This window comes from Chelon labrosus (genome assembly GCF_963514085.1).
Source record: "Chelon labrosus genome assembly, chromosome: 4".
Lineage (NCBI taxonomy): Eukaryota > Metazoa > Chordata > Actinopteri > Mugiliformes > Mugilidae > Chelon > Chelon labrosus.
In genome coordinates, this window is record NC_140340.1 from 17,123,352 (window position 1) to 17,145,437 (window position 22,086).

At 44.0% G+C, this 22,086-nt stretch overlaps 1 protein-coding gene across 1 annotated transcript in view; it reads left to right on the plus strand.

Moving 5' to 3' along the window:
- Positions 1-741: 741 nt before the first annotated feature.
- Positions 742-22,086, plus strand: part of slc12a5a (solute carrier family 12 member 5a) — a gene marked incomplete at both ends in the record, with an annotated part of 85,256 nt that continues 63,911 nt past the window's right edge. The window contains one exon of the mRNA XM_084543374.1: positions 742-800. Within this exon, the coding sequence (XP_084399500.1) occupies positions 742-800 (59 nt within the window). The remainder of the gene's footprint in view (positions 801-22,086) is intronic.

Consider the following 22,086-nt stretch of genomic DNA (forward strand, 5'->3'; position numbering starts at 1 on the left):
AGGAGAAGCCGCTGCATAATGCACCTCTGTGGACAGAAAACATGAGAGCAGCGAGGCTTCCGCCTGCTCGCTCTTCTTACGGCATCAATTCTGCTTCCCCAATCACCTCTAGGTCTGACAGGCATGATGAGAAGAGAGAGGCAGGAAGGGAGGGGAGAAATACATATTGAAGAAATTACACTACTACTTGAATATCCAATCAGTGTGGCTGCTACAGTGACCGAGCAGCATCATGTGAGGTGGAGTGAGTGTTTTAGTAGTGGACGAGCTTGAGATCAACAGTGACAAAGGCATAAAAAGGGAAAGAGAAGGAAAGAATGAGGCAGTTGAGCTAGTGTGCTGCTTTCAGGCGTTCCATCATCCACCAAACTCCTGCAGCTTCCCTCTTCCCTCCTCCTCCTCCTCCTCCTGCTCCTGTAGAGAGAGAGAGAGAGAGACGGAGCAACAGAGAGAGAGTGAGAGAGTCACGCTTACAAGCCAGCGAAGAAGAGACGTCAAGAGGAGGATCTACAAAGAGAGGAAAAAAAATCCTTCTCTCTCTTCTGCTGCCTCTCTCCGTGCGTCCTACCGGCAAGCGAGGAGCGAAGAGGAGCGAGGAGGATCCGGCTGGCATATTTTCTACGCCGCTTCCCCACAATTTCTGTGGCTGCATCACAGTGCGTGGAGCGCAGGGAGAGCCGCCGAGAGCTTGATCGGTGACACCGCTCCGCAGCCCAAGAAGAGGACGGCAGAGGAGCCGGGATGCTTAACAACCTGACCGACACAGAGGAGGGGGACGGGGGAGCGCAAAGCCAGGGTGAGTGATGGGATGTGTCATGCAGTCACACAAACACATGACCTGATGTGCATAAATAGGGACGTTCACATGGCGATGCAAGACATGCAGATACTGCCCACACGCAATGAGTGTATGTATGGTGCATGGAAATATTTCACAAAACATGCTTGATTTATGTTTACACACGCCACTGGATTAAAGTGGGTTGTGTGTGTGTGTGCGCGCGTGTGTGTGTGTGCGCGTTTGTGGATTTCAAAATTGTACGGTGGTCGGCCTGCTTGTCTCCTCTGCTGCTGCTCTTACTGCAAGGCTGTTGTGACAGGAATAGTAATGGGCTCACTCCATACGATGGATGGCGAGCATAAGGGCATTACAGCTTTGCCCAGCACACGCACTCATTTTCGCCAACACACACACAGGCACGTACACACACACACCCACCCACACGCGCACGCACAAATAAACACACACACGTGCACAAACTGTAAAGAGCTCTTCATGGCGCAGTAGTTCATCTGTTCTTCATTGCAACGTAAATATCCCCACCACATATGGCACTCTTTGGACGGGCGGTATGGTATGGGCAATTGCACGCACAAGCACACACACATAGGCACACTCTGAAATTACAGATACCAAGCCATTGTTGCCTCCTAATCCCATCACCCCCCAGCTGTCAAAATCAGACCTCCGTCCAATCCCCTGCGCTCAGCCCAGTCCTCAGACTCTGCAGGGTTTCAGGAGAACCTGTAGGTTGCTGGTGTGTGCAGAGAGCTGTGTTGTGAGTGCCCTTACACCCACTGCTCATACCATCTCAGGCCCAGGTAAAAATTGCACCGGCTCATCTCTGTGCCTGTGACGAGGATTGTACATTTCAGAACAAATCACGAATGCAGTTTAAGTCCCCCTGTAACTTCAGTTCTGGCTACGTTTTTCATGGAATCATTGAAAGAGAGGATAATTCTGCAGATGCCTGTGCAGGAGCTCAGCAGCGCTTCTTCCTTCGGTCTGCCATATGTTAAAGATTGTTGTAGCCCTGCACACATCTCTCTTTTAAGAATCAAGTCTCTCCTTCACTGCCCTCCTTTTTCCCCCCCTTTGCTCTCTGTATTCGTCTCAGCTGTATTCTCGTGCTTTCGTCTCTCCCATTCTGCATTTTGCACAAATCTCCCGTTGTTGTCAGTTCTGGGTACTAAGAGGATGCACTGTGGAGACAGGTTGCGGATGAGAGAACAGTCACTATACTGCTTTTCCTACCTGTGAGGGCTTAATGATAAAAATAGACCGGCGCTGGGAACATGAATATTTAACTTAATGCGGGCATCTCTTTTTTTTTTTTTTTCCTCTTTTTTTTTTTTTTTTTTTACTGTAGTGGGGGGGATTACAATGGTGTGCAAAGAACCGCAAACAGCAATTGTAAGAGGTTGGCGGCGGGTGTGATGCATGACCTCGTTTATAAGTGCGACAAATTGGAGCCATCAAGGGCAGGTTAGCAAGTGCGACGCAGAGCCACATAACGGCGCATGCAGGAGTGTTAATACAATTACTTGAGCATCGCTGTCTCTGTACGCCTCTACCATGTGTGTAGGCATCCGCGAGCTGTTGTGAAGTTAACACACATGTTCATACTGAGTGCTGTGTGCGGCTGTAGCTCACCCACTCCCCAGATACACATAGATATGAGACGGTCCCTTTTGTATTTGTTGCAATATATGTAACATGCACAGAGCCATGCTGGGACTAACACCTCCTTCCAAGTCGCCTCGCCCTGCTTCTGTGCATGTCACTTTCTTCCCATCTGTTTTTTTTTTTTTTTTTTTTTTTGTCACTCTGCAGTGGCAGCATCTCTCAGGATAGGACCTCATTCACACAGACACACACCCCCGACCCCTCCAACTCTTTCATCTGAATCACAACTCCGCTAAGCTGGCTGTGCAACAACCTGAATAACTCTGTTTAGTCATCAGTACTATGCAGGGCAGCTCCTGATAGGGGGGGCTTTTCGTCTCTTCACAGTAGGAATGTCAGAGGCTGTCGCTGTCCGCTGCCCCTCGGTGCTGAACATGCCCCCCTCTCTCTCTCTCTCTCCCTCTCTCGCTCTCACAGAGCTGCGTAGCGCTGTCCAAGGTGCTGATTTGCAGCCTTCATTACATGGTTGGGTTACAGCCTGGGAGAGTTACATGCTGCATCAGGGTGGAGGTGTTTGTGTTTGTAAGGGTGTATTTTTGCACCTTATAAGCAAGATGAAAGGAATAATTAAAAAAATAAAAAATAAAAAAAAAGGTGTAAGGAAACTAAAAGAACTGCAAGTCGAATCAAACCCACATTTACATATTCATAAGTTGGCGTGTTGCTCTCCCACCATATTGTTAATTATGGGCAGATTTTTATCTCTGGAGCAGTGGAATGCAGTGGAGGGTTGAAAGGAAGGTGAGTCTCTAGTGATCCTTTTGGAGGGGTGAAACGGTTTAATGGCAGAGCATGTCTTGTTTCTGAAGCGCAAGAGGGGGAAGCTGTTACTGTCTGAAAGATGGAGTGATGCAGGGAGATGAGTGGCAATAGGAGGGGGTTGGTTGAAGAGTCATTCATTTCCTTCCTGGCAGGTGTAGAGTGATGCTGTGGTATGGCGGGTTTAGCTTCTTACGTCTTAGCTCAAATTGAGGGTAGAGAGTCACCTTACACATTTTCAGCATTTTGACAAATAAACCACAGAATAGTGTAACCCTTTGTCATTGTCATTATTCTGTTGATAAGCTAGTGTAATTGCTTGCTATGAATGCCAGAGCCCTCATTGGTGATGGTGCTGCTATTAGGAGAGGAGCTGTTAGTGTTCAACTGCCTGGATTCTTGTTAGCGAGCAGAAGTGATTTCATGCTACTTCACCAAATGTTTGCAAATGTCTGCAACTTTTTTCCATTTACTCATTCAAGTTGCTTATTAACATGTCAGTTCAGTATATTTTCTGTGGTTTAATGAGCGAGTTGGTTTTTGTTACGCGTGCATAATTGAACAATGCTCACGAGTTCTGCCCGGACAAAGTCGTCGGCTCAGCAGGGCTCGGCTGACAGCTTATAGCTGGCTCACTCCAGGGAGGTTACGTTCCATTCTCCAGAGACCTCTTTAGGAAACTTTTGAAACATACAAGAAATACAGATTGCCATCGGTTTTTAAACAGTGTCTGCCCATGGGGACCCTCACATCGCTGGTTGATGTATATGGTGGGCTTTTATATAGGAGCAGGCAGAAAGCAATAGTGTGTGAAGGCTAACATCTTTAACACTGATGATGTACAACTAAAATAAATGTGGAGATATTGGTGTTAAATGCATCAAACTGAATGCTAACTGTTTATGTTTCTCTCCGTCTACCATATCTGCCTATTCTTCAATTAATCAAGAGGAGCAGGGTTTCGTTGATCAACAGAAAATTAATTAAAAGCTGTTCTAGAAATAAATTAAATGCCAGCCACCGTCTGATTCCATTGTTCAGTTGTGAAGAACGCAAATCCATTGTCGCACATGGCGGTAAACTGACTGTAAGTACGCTTTGAGCACTGATAAATTATAAGTGACATTTGTTTAACTGTTTTCCTGACATTTAGTACAAAACATTTGGAGATTAACTGAGGAAATGGCCAGAAGATTATTTGATATTGAATTAACCATTAGCTTCATCCATCCATCCATCCATCCATCCATCCATCCATCTGTCTGTCTGTCTGTCTGTCCATCCATCCATCCATCCACCCATCCGTCTGTCTGTCCATCCATCCATCCATCCATCCATCCATCTGTCTGTCCATCCATCCACATGTCCATCCATCCATCCATCCATCCATCATTTCATCTCCTCTCTCCAACCAGTCCGTGCTCTTGGTCCGGGCTGTGAATGGGGTTGTAATGATGCTTTAGTTATGGCTGACTGCATAATACTGCAAAATGCTCCCTGGGGGCTCTCTCCTCGGGAAGCAGTTGTTGTGCATGCTCAACGTCATTATTCTCTGTCTACGCACTCTGCGACTTGTCTACAGTGAATGGGGAGAGAGCGGAAGCAGAAATGCACTGTAAGTGAGAGAGACTGCTGGCTAATACAGAACCACAGGCACTTGTTACTTGGAAAGGTAGCTCTCCGACTGCACACACACACAAAAAAATGCATTTTCAGTAGCTTAGCGCTTAAGTGTATCAGCTCCGCATGAGTAGACAAACACATAGACCTGTTAGCCTGCAGTATGGTACAGTATAGGTCAAGTTGCCATGTTAACCAAGTAAATTGCTTAGAAGGACAATACTATACACTGCATCCCTCATTAGACACTGTCTCTGATAAGGAAAAACTCCATATTGTGCAAAAATAAATAGAACTGAAAGTTAGTTTTGCCGGTGTTACCTCTTTCTTTCTTTTATGTTAAAGTTATGTACCCTGTGCTGTGCTCCTAAAAATCATCTGCTCATATGCAAGTCCTATTTTGCATCATCCTAACAACCACCGTGGTACAAGTGGCTCACGAAATCCAAAGATAGATGATAATTATGTATTGCTTAATTGAATTTAATAAAGGTGGGTATTAATGAAACATGGATACAATGGCTTGCTTCACAATGAATGGGTTTTCTTGCTAATTAGAGTATGCTCGCCATCAGCAGTGGGTGTCCAGATATAATGGATGGATATTCATTCATTGGTTTGTCAATTAAAAAGCAGGAGAGTATAATCAGCGGTGAAGGGCTCCGCTTCCCAAAAGCTTGCTGTTGACTCATGCCGTTGTGCTGAAAAGCTCAGACAAAAGCAAGTGCAAACGGCGGGCTCGCGCACACATGCACGCTCATATTTAAGAGGCCACCATTAGTCATACGTGTTCCTCTGAGCTGCATGTTTTTCCATATTTAAAACCTTTGTGAGGACATGACTACATTTATTCGATGTGTTTTGCTCCAGTTATTAGAATTTTAACAAACCGTTGTTTAACTACAAAAACAATGGAGGGAAAATACGGGCTCCAAGATAAAAGATTTCAAATGGGTGAATGATCTCGGAGAGAAATAGATTGCCGGTTTTATGGAGGGGAAGAAGAGGTCACCAGACATGAAGGAAAGCGGTGAATCACATGAAAAGAAGCTCAACCAAACTGAACACAGGAATCTTCATCTTCTCTGTCGTCAGTCTCACAAAAATGAGCTGAAAAATGTGGTTGGAACAACTGTATGGAACTATACAAGTCAAAGTGTTTCGAATGAGAATGAAGTGAAACATTGATGAATTCATATGTATATATAGCAGTTTTAATCCAAGCTCAAACAGGCCAAGCTTGAACAAGTCACTAGTGGCAGCATCTTGCAAGTTACTAAGTCAGCTACAGTAGAGTCCAAACCGTACGGAAGCTGAAGGTTCAGCCAGCCTGACCAAAGACATCCCTTTATGGCATGATTGTAATGTAAGAGTCCTTGTTCTGTGCTAAAATGCATTTCAGAGTTAATCCAAAGCTAAAATGAAGCTTCCGCTCTCGCTTAACCAAGGTTACCACACCTGCGTGTGTCGGCCAGAACTATGTTCAAACTATCCAAATCCTGCAGTCCTCCAAAAAAAGTGGCTTCTTTGATTCTGGCTTTATCTGTTTTTTCTTGTTTGTCCGTGGCCCCGTCTTTCAACAGAGACCAGATTTAGACCCAGTATTAAGATAAACAGATGGTTGTTAGCATCACGTTTAGGGCTGCAGCTATCGATTCTTTTTGTAATCGATTAATCTAGCACTTTATCGATCGATTAATCGATTAATCGGATATTTTTTTTTTACGTTTTTAAACAACCAAAACAAATAATGCATAACAAAAATTATGTGGCTGTAAAATGATCAAGCATTTGCCTTTTATTTCTCAAAAAAACAGAGAACTCCAACTCCAACATTTGGCTCCAAAACTAAGCCCATTTATTGCAATTTAATACATAATTTCTGGGGTGAGCCTATTTGCTATGATAACCTAGCAACCTGTGTGTTTGTGAACACGTCCTGTGCGTGAGGAACAGCACAGCACGTGCCCCCCCCCCCCCCCCCTTAAATATAATACTATAATAATAATAATATATATGGGAGTATTTGGCCGCTATTCGAGGAGAATTTAGTAACGTCAATGATTCTGATAAGCTCAGGCCGGTCGCGTTCGCCTCGCGGCCGCTCAATTTGTGATCCGCTGCGTAAATCCTTCGGCCGGCCGACCGGGAAAGGTCCCGGTCGTCCCGATTGCCACTCCGCCCCTGGGCTATACTGTCTTGCAATTGAACGTGAATAAGTTTACTTAAAAACATCAAAGCTAAACATCATATCTAGTCAAACCGCATCATCACATCGCTACAAATACAGTATGCAATTAAAATCAGCGAACATCATTTAGGTTACGTTACCATGTTTCAGCGACGCTTGGTGAAACAGCATGTGGATGTTTTCTGTTTAGATGCTGGCTCATTGAGCTTGTACTGCTGTGGTACGCCAGGTCTACTTTGCAGTATACACAATGTATCACGCGCTAGTGGTGTGCTTCGCATAGGTGCTTCCAAAACAACGGTCCGTGTGGAACAATCAGATCCCTGCGCGTATAGTGCGCGTCATAGGAATTTAACGAGGCTTCGAGGCAGAGTTTTTGCCTCGAGCAATTTTTGTAATCGAGTTAATCGAGTAACTCGACGAATCGTTTCAGCCCTAATCACGTTTAGTCAGAAATGTTTTGTTCTTTTACTAACTGATCTAACTTTCAAAGATTATACAGTTGTACATCCTTGAGTAAGGAGCATTCAGTCTTATTGAGCCAAATTACTTCTTATCACATCACAATTTCTCGCAATGTAGTAAATAAAAAAGTAGAAAAGATATGCCACATTGAGGACAAGTGCAGTTCAGCAAAATACAAAAATTATGTATAGCATTAAAACATCAAAACACAGAGTCTTTTGAACACATTACATGCACTGCAACGACATAAACTGATGACTTCACGCTTTTTCTGCAGGAGGAAATTTATTTACATGGTCTTACAGATGTGAGTCTCCATTGAATGCTCGTAGCTTGTTCATCAAAACATATCCGTCTGGTTCAGGTGCACCAGTGTGTGACTCTGCACACAGCAGATAAAGTAAATCAAACGCTGACAGCACGCACGGCGCACCCGTGGGGGGGCTGGTGATACATCCTCGCCTTTCCTGTGGCTCGTTATTGAAGAGGCCCAAGTCCTTGATGAGTCTCTCAATTTCCACACTATCTGACATTACTGTGAACCGACCTGTGCCAGGAGATGGAACCGTAATGAAAAGCCACATATTGATTTTCTCTCACTCATGTGACTATTTGCGGGGTGTTAGCCGGTGTGTGGTTGAGACCGACCTCAGAACCCACTCAGCCAGGTATACGCGGCAATCAGCGCTGCATTGGCTCTGAACATGGAGACTGTTCCGTCACTTGAGACAAAATAAAAGCCACAGAACCCCTGTTACTACATCGCTGTGTGTGTGTGTGTGTGTGTGTGTGTGTGTGTGTCTGTGTAAGTCAGGGCCTGGCTTCATCCCATTTTATCAAGCTGTTTTCCTTTGGCTCAAGACAGAAAAACAACCAAGTAGGTAATGTGGATTGCCATGGTTACCGTCTGGGCGGTTGGAAATGTTCCATATGTTGGCTAAATATGCACCCTGTACACCGAGGTTAAACATGACAAACAAAATACAGCGCGTGTTGCCATTCATCGGTGGACGCTAGGAAACAGTTGCCGTGCTGCGCTCAGTTTCACGCGGAATATACGCTGTTTCAGTCAGGGAATCTCCCCGGTGGATAAATCATTTGAATTTCATAAAACGCAGAAAGAGAAGTCACGTTTCCCTCTTTTCAAGCTCACGCGTTTCTTCTGCGTCATGGCACACTCTTCTTCTTCTCTTGCTCTCTCTCTCCCTCTCTCTCTCTCTCTCTCTCTCTCTCTCCATCTCCCAGGAAGGCTAAACAATCATCTCAGCTCCATCTTTAATTGCCTAGGTAACCAGCAGCCAGCTGGAAAGTAGTTTTTCTCTTTCATCTTAAAAGTAGACGTTACACAGAATGTGCTCGCTGTCACGTGTGCACTTGGCTCTGAGCGTGCGTGTATGCTGTGATTCTCGTGTGTGTGTGTGTGTGTGTGTGGGTTTGCATGTTAAAACTGGAGAAAATCAAAGTGTCTCTCATTGGCTGGTAAGAAAAACTGCCGGCGTTGGAGACCACCAGCAGCAGGGAGAAACTCATTATCATGTACGTTAGAGGAAGTGAGGGGTGGGGCGATGGACGTGCAGTTTCTGCCGTGGAAACCCCAGTGGGTGTCTGTGTGGGAGGTTCCTCTGTTCTGCAGCACAGCATTGTGGGATTGCTGCTTCTCTAGAGTAGTAAGCAGCTTAATTGGTGGGTATGAGTGGGCAGAGACGGTGCAAGGCGACTGCGAGGGCCAGCGGTGGAGGTTTCTGCGCAACCACGAAACACCTTGGATCAAAATCAAGCACGCTGCCTCGTAATTGGGCAGGGGAGGGGTACAGAGGGGGATCAAACCCTCTCTCTGGCCGGCAGCTCGCCACCGTGCACACACTCGGAGCGCGTGATGTTTGGGACGGAGGGGAGCTACTAATGAGGCAGATGGTCACAGAACCACAGTCGCACTTTTGCATATGGACTTCTTCAGTGCGCAGACTGAAGTTCTGATTATGCAAATGATGACGGAAAAAAAGTTGTTCACTGATTAATCACCGATGCAGTGAAGTGAACAAGTTTAAGTAATGAGGCGACTCTTAGAGGCAATAGGGACACATGAAAAGGCCAGAACAGCAAATTCAACTAATTTTCTCTTCCATTCATCATAGATTCAAATGCAGAAAGTTTTTTTTTTCTTTTTTTTTTTAAATCATCTACGAGAACTGTACAATATGTTGATTTTTGCCCTGATGTTACATCCACTTAGTAACTATAAGATTGTCTTTTCATGCTAACAAGCTAAAACAGACCCTGGTATCAAGCTGAGTAAGGTGCAATATGAACACACATATTACAGATCTACAGAGAACTGTAGCTTAATATACGCCTCGCCACATTTTAGGAACAACAAAATACACTTAACATAGACTTTAATGTAAAATAGTGTAATAGAAAAATTATAAATGACCCAATTACAGTAAATACATGTGGGAGTAAAAGCGATTTGTCAACACATCTTAATAGACAACACAGCTCATCCTCTTCTCGCCCTTCTCTTCGACAACCGTCTCAATTTATTGATGACGTTGCCCAGTCTGCGGCACAGTGGAGATGTGGTTAGCACTGATGCCTCACAGCGAGAAGGTCCCGGGTTTGAATCCATGGGCCGACTTGGCCTTTCTGTGTGGAGTTTGCATGTTCTCCCTGTGTCTGTGTGGGTTCTCTCCGGGTAAAAACATGTCAAGCACTGACTATTTATTGGAACTACTGTTCCAAAACGCATTATAATATAATACATACTGACACTGATACTGAATCACATTATGCGTGATATTACGTGATATTGGTTTTCCTCTTGACCACTTCTCAGCTTGACCTGGCTGAAGTGAACCGTGTTGTGAAACAGCTACAGGATTTACTTATCGGAGCAAAATCAACATGGATTACATAATAAAGTTTGGGAAATAAAAAGACAGTATTATGATGTACTAGTATTATAAAGCCTGCATATATATTAGTATATATTAGTGTGCTAGACAGGTTTACACACTATGATTAATCTGTTTTAGGTAACTGCTTGTTAATCACTGAAACCTAAATTAATAGTGATATGCCTACTGATAAAAATTGCCATCTTACGGGCAATGCAGCGCTCTTTCATTGCAGCAGCGTGCTGTCCAGACACTAGTGTCCTATAAAGGCCGACGCCGATTGTAAACCTTCAAACTTGCATGGCTGACCACATTAAAGCCCAATGGTCCGTTTGTAATTTTGGTTTTAATGGTGAAATGGCCAAAATCAGTGATAAAGTTTTAGCTTTTGCTGTCCTTCCACATTTCCTGTTAGTTCCCGTCCATTAGGGTGCCCTGAGCAACATTAGAGGATATTAAGTTTTTTTTTTTTTTTTTGTGGAAATGGTTTGGCTGGGCTTTGGGGGAGGAATGTGGGTGGAAGCATAATGAAATGTTTCTTTCCAAGCCTCATAATGCAGAGAACAGCAGGGAGCCTCAGAAGCACCTCTATCATCAGCCCTCCTTGTGTTGTTTTTCCACTTTATTTTAAGCATCCATGAGGTGATCTGAGGCCTGATCTTTCAAGAGAAACGCTTATTTATTTTTAAGTAAATTAAGATTTCACTGCTTGTAACTCTGATTGTGACGATGTATCTTCTCGATAAGCGTTTGTCAATAAATTTTAGATCGTTGCAACAAATTATGACAATTTAGTTTTATCCAGACTGTCCCTTTTCCCGTTGCTTGAAGTGACACATAAATGTGCAAGGTCATTACTGGATTAGGGCCATTATGACCGGGACACAAAGAGCAACACTATAATTTGAACATTTTCAATGGCAGGGCTATCAGCTGAGTTGTTTGGGAAAATAGTCATTCATTGTAGAAAGAGGACACTTGTCCCCTCTTTTGCCAGAACAACGTGTAGACAGCTTATTCTATAAAACACACACACACAAAACAAGCTGATTACATATTATCAGCTAAATGCATCCGATCTGTTTGACAGTCTCCAGGCCCCGTAGATTTAGTTTGATGTCTGCAGCTGTAGTACGCACCCGCAGACTCTTTAATGTCATAGGGCCATTTGAAGACAATGTCTTTGTTTGGGATCAAATGGACCCGACAGAGAGGAAAGGGTACTGAGAGACGTGGAGCTGTAGACAGGCTTTCATACCAGTGTTTTTATCGCCTCTCTTATTATGGCTAGAAGTCACCAGACATGCTCTGCTCAGTGTCTTGCTATAGGATCTTTAGTATAATTACGGCGCCAGAAATAGTATTTTCACAATGACTTGATCCTCCAGAACAGATAAACTATAGACCAGCTGATCACCGTCATCCAGGACAGTTTTCCTGTTTGAACACGAATACAGACTACTGCCACCTGCTGGAGTGAAGGCCCTTTTCCCTTGATGCAGGCACTCCTTCGTTGCCGGTAATTCTTTGACGGCGGTTCAGTGTGTGTCTCAGCCTTAAGTACAGTTATTAATAATTGACTTATAAATTCATACATTTATATTTCAGGCTCCACATTTTATATAATCTGTGTCGATTACATACACAGATGAAAGCCCACAGCAGCCACTCTGTACCATCTTACTCAGCCCCTGCCTTGGACATATAGATGTGGTGTAATCTCACAATCAAATATTTATGCCTGTATGAATTTCACACACCATTCCCCGAGGTATACTGTCGCCTTTGGCTAAGTTGACCACTTAGCTCACAGTGCTGCGCCACCTCTCCCTCTCCCTGTCTATCTGTCTCTCTCTTTCTCTTTGATGGCAGCTTATTTGACATGTCTGCATAACTCTCAGTCGGGCGAGTGTCTGGGGCTGATACGCCTGTATGAATAGCGTTTCCCATTTTGCCACGGCCCGCAGAGCCTATCAGCATCCTCACCAAATGGAAATAAACCGTCTGTCTGGCCCTTTCTACAAGCGGCGGAGAGCTGTGCCACTTGCCCCGCGTCCCATCTCGGCCCTCAATAGGAACCCATTTGGCTATTGTCACATAGGAAATGGAGCAACTTAACTGGAGAGCTGTGGGATTGGTGTTGTGTGCGCTGCAGCGTAAATACAGAGAATTTCTCAAGGCGCTCTCACTGTTTGATGTTTTTTTTGTTTGGCGCTTTCCTGTCGCTACGGATGCTCAAATTACAGAAGTATTAGTATTTGACTCTTTCCCCTTCTGCTGTTTTATTATACGCAGAGTCTTCAGTTAGGTCATGTGACAGAATTCAGAATTATTCTCATCTGTTCTCGACACTGACTTGAACAGATGTTGTCTTTTCTTGCAGATGCGCATGCTGCAGTAATGGTAGCGACGCTTTCCACCATTTTAGCATACCTATTAAATAACTGTATTGTGTTCTTTGGGTCTTAATGGACGCATTTAGTCAATAATGCATTTTCAGACTCCTGCTGAGGGGACATAAAAGCCCCCAGCTTCCTAAAATAGAAGCCCTTATGCTCTCTGATTTTGCCTTATAATTCATGATCCATCAGCGGAAAGCGTTCACACGTCACCATATAGTCTATGGATGCCTAGAACAGAAAGCCCCTCTCAGTGGTGCTTCAGATTTGATCATTTTTTCATGTTTCAGTGAAGTCTTTGCCCTGAGGTCCATTTGCTCCACGTCTTCTTCTAAGAAAGAGATTTCTACATGTATGTGTGCTCCCATCTGTGAGGGTGAGAGCTTTCCATGACCTCCATCCAGTAATCCCCGGACCTCTACTAACACACTGCTGATCCCTCCTCATTTGCTGTCTGTCGTCTTCTTCCTTTCCCACTCTGCCATCTTATTCCACGATGTTGAGATTATTAAACTCAACACGTCCTAATCCCCTCATCCTCCAGTTCTGCAGCTGCTTCCAGGTTGGTCATCAGAATACTATTTTTTTAGTGCAGCTCAGGATGTCACAGCCAGGCCGAGCCCCAAGGTCTCTGTGCTATCCAGTCAGTTAAGAATTATCATGGTTTGGGTTCTTTTAAATTGCTAATTGTGTTTTTAAAAATAGTGTGTTCGTCTTTGACAGCCTGTTTGTCCTCCAGTTAAAGTTTTGAAATGATTTGTCTGGCTTCCTGTTTTCAACAACCGCTCTACTCTTCTCCCTCTCGTCTTTCTGCCTTTCCTTCCTGAATCCCGGGCGTGGTTTGGACTCCTCTTGGACGTGATCGCTGCAGCTTGTCACACATTCCCTTAATTTCATTATCGCTGGTGGTGCAGAGGGAGGGACTGGAGGAGCCTTTGATAGTTGGGAGGTACAATGTGCGGGGAGAAAGAAACAGAGGGGCTCATGGGATGGGGGGGCTGCCATCACTGCTCAGGCACATCAAAGGATTCCTCAGCAGATGTCTCTAAACAAGATGGCTGCCAGGTCAGCTTAGTCAATTACCTCAGTAATAAGAGCAGGTTGGTGTTTATGCGGCATGCTCGAGTCTGTGCACTACTTTGAGGGTTGTTATGTGCTGCAGGCAGTCGCTTTTTCTCCAATCTTTGAACCTCCTCTGAGCTTTTCAAATCAGAGTGAGGCTTTTTATTTGGATGGGTTGAAGTATTTCTTGATCACGCAGGGAGAGGTGAAGGGCCCAGTGAATTGCTGACTATCCCTGCTTTTATTTAACAGGAAAAAAAAGAGAGTTAAAAAGCCTGCCTATGGCTTTGTTAGTTTCCCTCTATGGCAGCTGTCATCCTGTGTTTCAAAGGACGAAGCAACAGGGAGTAATAATCTGTGTTCGGTATGTTTAGGGCCTGAAGGCCTGACAGGCCTAATGGTACAGGGGTGGCCAAACCATGTCTGACTGAATGAGGCCATCAGATTCATATTTGGGATTTTAGCACAAGAGGCTATACATTAACACTGTCACGCTGAGGTGACAGTGAGCTAAGTGTTGAGTCTGTGAACATATACTTGTTCATCAAGAAGCCCTATTATTACTGCAGCTTCACTGCTTATGCGGCTGCTCCTCTGTCATCTCATAAATATGGACACAGATGGCATCAAACTAAATGTTACGTAAACATCTCTGCAGCCTCCAGGGCTCCTAAATCTAAATGTTTGACTTTTCGTCAGCCTCGGAATCACTCAAGGCTCATTGACTGAAAACAGCTCCTCTATCCAGGTGCATCCAAATCATCACTGTTTGTAGTAGTAGTGTCAGTATTTGAACAGGTATAAATGTTATGAACGGTTATGGCCGCACTGAAATTATTTCTCTGGGCTTTGCTGCTGCTGTAGCAACCAGCCGTCTTCCTGCCTCCATTATTCAACAACGCAGGCACTCTCCTCTAGAAACGGTATAGGCGGCAACCTTGTCTCATGCATACAAATGGGAAGGTTAGCATGTGATCCATCCTGGAATGGATCGCACCCTCTGCATTTGGCAACAAGAAAAGCATCGTAGTGGGATTAAAGTGCTCCCTCGCCCCTGTGAGTGAATGTGAAACGACACAGTCAGATGGACAGTATACTTGTCGTGTTATCCGTTCACCAAAAGCATAAGGAAGCTTCTCAGATGGTCAAGCAGCGACTCCGCTCATGTGTCTGGGATGAAGGGGAGAGAGAGAGAGAGAGAAAGAGAGGAAGAGACGGAGAAAGGAGCCGCACACAACTCCAGCCTTTATCCCCGGCTGCATGGCTAGTTGCTATAGCAACATGACTTCGCATTCCTTTTCACCTGCCGTTTTTGATCAGTCCTCACTCTTGCCTCTCCCTCGCCAACCTTCCTTTGTCCTGAAATGCCTCGCCACTGCGGCTGGCTAACCACTCGGCTTTTAGAGAGGACTGGTGCCACGTATCTAATACTTGCAATATCGGCTTCCCCTAATGGCAGTTAATACAGTCCACCTGTCATCACAGTGCACTCATCCTCATCTTCAGGCATACTTGCGCCGACTACTAAGGTATGACACAGTATCGGGATTTAGAGATGTCCCCCCTCTAAATCCCTATGGTGACATATTATATACATCATCATTATCTCCTCACTGTTGCTAACTAGAACCTCCCTTTAATTCAGAGGGCCGTCTGAGTGTGGCAACAGCACTCCTATTGAGTCAAACATGCCCCAAGGTAATGATTGATCTGCAGTGTGCATGGACCACCCCAGCTACAGTGCAGTCCATCATCATCTGTCCATCCTTCAAGACAAATTACAGGATACAGGTATTTGACAGAGCCTTAACAAGACCTGCATTTGAGTCGTGCGGCGTCTCTTCCTCCTTGGCAAAATCGGGGGAAGAATAAGACTTTTGTGTTGAGATTAGATGAGGCCAATTAAATGCCACACACAGCCTTTATTGCATATTTTAACTATGCATATGTGTCATGGGTTCCATCATTTGATGCCTTTGTTTCCTCGAATGGTATTTTCACTAATTAGCCTGTTTTAATCAGGCAAGTGAAAACAAAGAGCGCTGTGCAGGGTCTGGTATAATGGGTATATAGATGGATAGTGACAGTCCTGCGTGAGGAAACCAGGCATGCAGAGAGGAAAGCCTGAGCTGGAGGCACTGAGGCATGACAAACTTATCTCTCATGTAAAGCACCATTTCTCTGTAGTGATATCTGCTTATAGTTCTATTTGTATAGCAGTGAATATATATATATAGGAGTAATGTTCATCATGCATACATCACAGATCCACATTGATTCCGCATGTTCTCCTCTCTTTCTCGTGCGCTTGCACAGAAAACCTCAAATAAATATGCAAAATAAAATACACTCATCTCCGTCTTCCTCCACCCCTGCTCCTTGTATGTAGCGCAATCACGCAAGTGCCTCTTCTCATCTAATGCACATATAAATTTCTGCGGAGCCGCTGATCATTACTGTGACACATTATGGAGAAATGATGTGCAGTGGTTTTCATAAAACGTTTCTGACGACTTGGTTGTGGAGATGGGTAATTGGATCCTACATATTGTGCTCTTGCACTAAATTGCACTACTCGGGATTGTGCGTTGAGGTGATTTCACCGGGCTATTACAGATAGAAATTCAGCGTGGTTATGCGGAGGGAGAACAAACAGAAAAGGAAGCTTTGTTACTCTAAATTAATGTACGTGGTATGACAAGGCGGCACTAACGTCCCAGATCATTAGCACAACATCTGGAGTGGGTCACACGATCCTGCCAGAAAGCAAATAGAGGAAGTGGCAGAAAAAAAAAGCACTCTCGCCTATCACAAGGGAGCTGTATTTGCCACTAGATACATATGTATGCATACACAGTCTTACACAACACACGCGTGAATGCAAACACATCCTTGCATCCAAACACGACCATGTCTGCAGTAATTTCTGGTTTTCCACAGAAAAGAAAAAAAAATCGTTTGTTGATGCCTGTGCGACTGTGGACTGTGACTGACAAGTGCAGGTACAGAGCAGCGCTGAGAAAACACAGCTCAGCAACGTCTCCTGTGTCATTTACACAACACCTGGGCTTCCCCAGGACGATTTGGATAAAGACCTGTGCGGTGTGCTTGTGTGTACAGCAGACAAACTCAGAGGGGGATTAATGAATAACCCTCCCACTAAGTGTTTTTCTTGTTAGTTTTTTGGCCGGTATGTCTGGAAGGATGGACAAGATAAATTATACAGGCGAACAACAAAGCTGTAGAGGAGCTACTTAATGCTGAACCCTGACACCCTTGTGCTGCTGGTGTGGTCGTGCTGTGGGTGTTGTGAACTGAGATAAACACACGGACGTGGGTCAAAAAGCGGCAGGTTTTTATTCTAAACAATTTAGTGCCTCAAAGGACAAGAAAAGTGAGTGCTAGCAAGTTACTGGAAAGTTATTAAGGTCCGAACACTGGGCTGCTATGATGAAAGAGTTGCCAAACTCTCACAGAACTTCCTTCATTGACCTGATTGTACAAGCACACTGGAGCCAGCGAGACTAACCAACTCTGAGTGAAGGGTTTCTGTACAAATTATAGATATATTTTTTAAAAACCACATTGGCTAGTCCTCGGTTTTTGCAGAAAGTTATGTTGTCCTGGTGTAGTGCCCACTAATGAGTTTTGTTGGCAGAATGTAAAATAGGGAGCTCATCTTCCTTCGAAAGTGTGGGGGAGAGAGACAAACTGCACAAGGCGTTAAAAATCCACTTAAAAAGGTCTGGTGAACTGCTCTTTAGAGATACTGTCACTTGTTATCAGTTTTATCTGATTATATGGCTAGTTAGAGATAGATTTCCCAGAAAAGCAAACATACATCCATCCATTCATCATTTATAACCACTCATCCTGCCGGCTCACGGGTTAGATATCCTTCAGAGCACCCGGAGAAAAGGCAGATGGAGAACATGCTTCATAAAATATCTTGACCTGCTATTTTATACCTTTTTAACAAAGTAATTTTATTTTCAAATAACTAGAGGCCAATCCGTGTTCTTCCCTTCTCATTTGATTCAACTCTCAGTTCATGAAAAAGTTTGCACTTTCTGTTCCAAGAGTATCTAGCAAACCTTCCAGGAAACATCCTCAGTAAACAGGAAATGATTTCTCTGATGAAGCAATGTTTCGGTTGGGACGAATAAAGGACAGTTTTCATTAGCAGCGATAGCCCTTGTGATTGAACAGACAATGATTGCTACCCACATACAGACGGACAAACGAGTGCACCAGATTGCTGTTTTCTCACCAAAGCATCTGACAATATTAGAACTTGAATTAAATGGTCTGATTTGAGTAAATGACCTTGATGATCTTATTAGGAAACTGGGGGACGTACAGAGTAATGGATCGTGAATTACGAAGAGAAGCATCTCCAAAATGAACAAAAAGATTGAGATACCCCTGCCGTATAATTTAAATGCTCCAGTCTGTTAGCAAGCAATTCTTTCTTGCATACAATAATGCATTATATCTGATATTGGATTTTCAAAATGGAGGGTATTTAATATTAGAGCCAACATCATCATTTGTCCTACAGCCATCTCTTTGCAAGGTCGGGAAGCGTACAGATGGAAGGTGAGCGGTGAGTTTTTGTTGGCAGTGCCCATCATGGGAGCCTCTCTGATGCCTACATCACCATGCCAACTCTCTACCATGCCAGTCAGCAGCAGCAGCAGCAGCAGCACCGCTAAGTAGGTCACACTGCAGTCACACTAGCTTCACAGATAGAAAAAGAGAAAAGACATAGACAGGGAGAGAGAAGGAGCAACGATACAAAAAAAAGGAGCGATGGAGAGGGAGGGAGGCAAAGTAGAGGAGGGCTAAAGACGGAGGATGATATAGAAGATAAAAAAGAAAAACAAAGGAGCGGTACGACTGATGGAGGAGAAATAGCAGCAAACTGGAAGTGATGCAGAGGAGTCAGGAAAGCAGGGGAGGTGATTTATAGGAAAGCAATACAATTTCAAGATTGCAGCACGCATTCGGAGGCAGCAAAGGTTGAGAGACGAGTGTCTGTAAAATGTGACGGTGAAAGCAGATGAAAGGAAGTCTTGCATATGCAAACCCAATCTGCAGAGACACACCGAGCTAATGCTGTCATCCAATAAGGCAGCGGCGTTATTATTCTACTTCTATTGGTGCGGCAAGAAGTGTGCAATCTTCCTGAGCGATTCTTTTGTGCAATTAAACCACTGAATGAGAACACATAGGCACAACAAGACCCTGTGCTGCTGCAATAGTCATTTCCAGAATATTCTTTCTCGATGAAAATTAGATTAATGGAGTTACATTTTCTGATTTTTGTGACATCAGACAGGCTCTGTTTAGGTAGCCATTCAAGGTAAGCTGCACTAGCTACTATTACCATAGTTACCAAAGTTTTAGCCACTTCAAAAGCATCATCCCGTTTCTTCTTCAAGAAGTTCGCATATCTATAGATCTTAAAACCCTGGCAAATGTTATGAGCTCAGGTTGGTTTAATGGAGCATAATTGTGTGACAGCCGAAGGTTAAGTCAGAAGAAAGTTATACCTACACCTTACTACCCATTAACAGGAATCTCTGCACAGGAGTTTTTGACCGGTTCTTCATACGTTAATTAACATTTTGACTTGATTAAAATGGCAATGATTTTGTTAGTTGTCACAGCAAAACATCCATAAGGTCAAACTTACTTGGGTGCAACAAGATTGGGCTAAATGGCGGATTTAAAATCCATTGTTTCGGGAAATCAGCTCAAACGTAGCTGTGCCATTCCTGCTGGAGTGTTGAAGGAAAAGTCTGCCTATAATCCATAACATTATGCATGTTGTAAAACTACAAAGAAGAAGAAATGTGTCATATTGTATTTAGGAATGTTTTTCATTGTTGGTTAATTTAAATAATGTTTTCTAAATTACAAAATGTATGCACAGATACAGTTGAAGGTATTTTTTTCCCCTTTTCAACGTGTTATTTTCTGTTTAAATGCTCTCCTGTTGTACAATGAGCAAGTTGGTATGGTGACCTAATGCAGCTTTCAGACAGTGTATTGTTTGTCGGGGTCTTGGACCATATTTAGAAGCTGCATCACTGCATATACGTCTGGCCACTGATAAATGTTGTATATGGCATTAAACAGCCTTGGCATCATCAGCTAATTAGATGTCTCATTACCGTACCGAGACGGATGTGTTAACGTCAGAAAGTGTATTACATAAGACCTTTTATAGTGTGGCTCTCAAAGCTGGAAGAACATTCGGCTTTTGTGAAAGAATACAAAAAAAATATATATTGCTCAACATATAATGAATGAATGACGTACTGCAGGTATAGACGCAGATAATAAATGATGTACATTTTTTTTCTCTGGATAAGCTAAGCCTTGTCAAGGGCACTAAGGAAGAGAAAATGTAAAAACTGATTGTCAGACGGCTCGCTCTCGGACATCGAAACAGCATGGACGCATATCTGTGACAGCGACCTTACTGTAGCTCAGCTCCACAGCTGTGAGGTCTGATAAGCAGCGAGACATTTTTCTTTTCTGGGACATAAACCTACCTCTGATCCCTGCAGATAATACAGCATCATTTCTCTCTTCACTCCTTCTTACACCGCGTCTGATCACACGTACATGTGGTCAGTCTCGCACGGGACAGACCTTTCAAGAACACACACACACACACACACACACACACGCACAGACACAGTTTCACACATCACATACACACAGTGTGTTAACCAAGCCCACTGTGACAGTTTAACACCCTCATCGTGTTATTAATACCTGTGGCCGTGTCAATAGCCTCTAATGCCAATGTCAACGCCCTCTAGTAGAATCACTTATTTCGGTGCTGCGTCTCATCTCCTCCTCCCTCTCCTTGAACTGTTTGCCATGCAGAGGGTGTGCAGTCCTGGAGCCCACCCACTCAGCCAACAGCGGGGGGGAGGATCAGGAAAGAGTGATGAGGGCAGGAAGACAGGAACAGAGTGAAATTGTCTGCTATATTTCACAGATATAGTTCGGATTGGTACAGCCAAAAGAAGACTTAAGCTTTATTGTGCCAGCTGTGAAACGATCTGTTCCTTTTAGAAAATATATCGAACTTCCTGGTGATCACCATTAAGAACATCTGCCGTCATGCGTCTTCATTGCATTAACTGCTGCATCAAAAGTGAAAAGATACTGTACTGTATAGTACTGCAGCACAAAAGTCCTAAACGGTGATCTATCAATGGATTGAAAATGTCATGGCAACAGCTTCGCCATCCTCCTCACTTCCCTCCTCTTCTGTCTTTGGTCCCTCTGATTAATCTCTAGCCTTGAGCCTGCTGAATATCCGCCAGAGATCGTGACGAGTGAAGGACTGTTGACACATCAGTGGAACACCTTTTCTCATCAAGATGCTTACTGCCACATTCTCTGTGATCATAGGATATTCAGTATTTTTCTCTTGTGTCCACCTACACTTCCTCTGGTGCCAAGCACACAGGTTCCTGTGTGACAACAGACATGATTTGCTTCTTAAAAATACTTTCCTGCAACAACTGGGCAGTAGCTTTCAGCGAATGTGTACTCGAGTAAATAATGCATTCATTGGATGCTCGGCGGCAGATTAACACACAGTTCAGCGTCTCGTGAGTATTTATGGCAGCAGGACTGTGCTGGGTGTTCGTGGTAATAAAGGAGCATGTCAGCCAGAACAGCAGTGTGGTTCACTGATGTGCTTCTCTTTGCCTTAATCGTCTGGATTAACAGATGCCAGAGAGAGGCAAAAAGAAAGAGGCAGCTTAGCAGTCCTGGCTGTCCAGAATTCAAAGGTCAACAGCCACCTTTCCTCTTAGTTTCATGTTTCACCATCTCGTTGTTGGCGTTCATTGTACAGATGGATCTAGTTGATGTCCTTTTGGAGAGGTCCGCATCCTGGAGCCTTCACTTTAGATGGTTTTGCCAGTTCATACCAGCAATTTATCAGCAAGTGCAGCACCATGGCAGCTGCACTCTCTTCCAGTAGTGTCGTCTACAAAGGTGAAACTGGCTTTTGAAAACTTTAAGGAGCATTTTTCATCTGCACAGATTCTGTTGCAATGATCTAATCTACCTGTTTTTGGTCTGGTAGTAGCTTTCTTCTTGGAGTTTGTAACATTCAGATGGACGTCCCATTTCTGGCAGAGCATGTAGGTTTATTTTCTCAGCTGAGTTAAGACAATTCAGGGGGTGGAC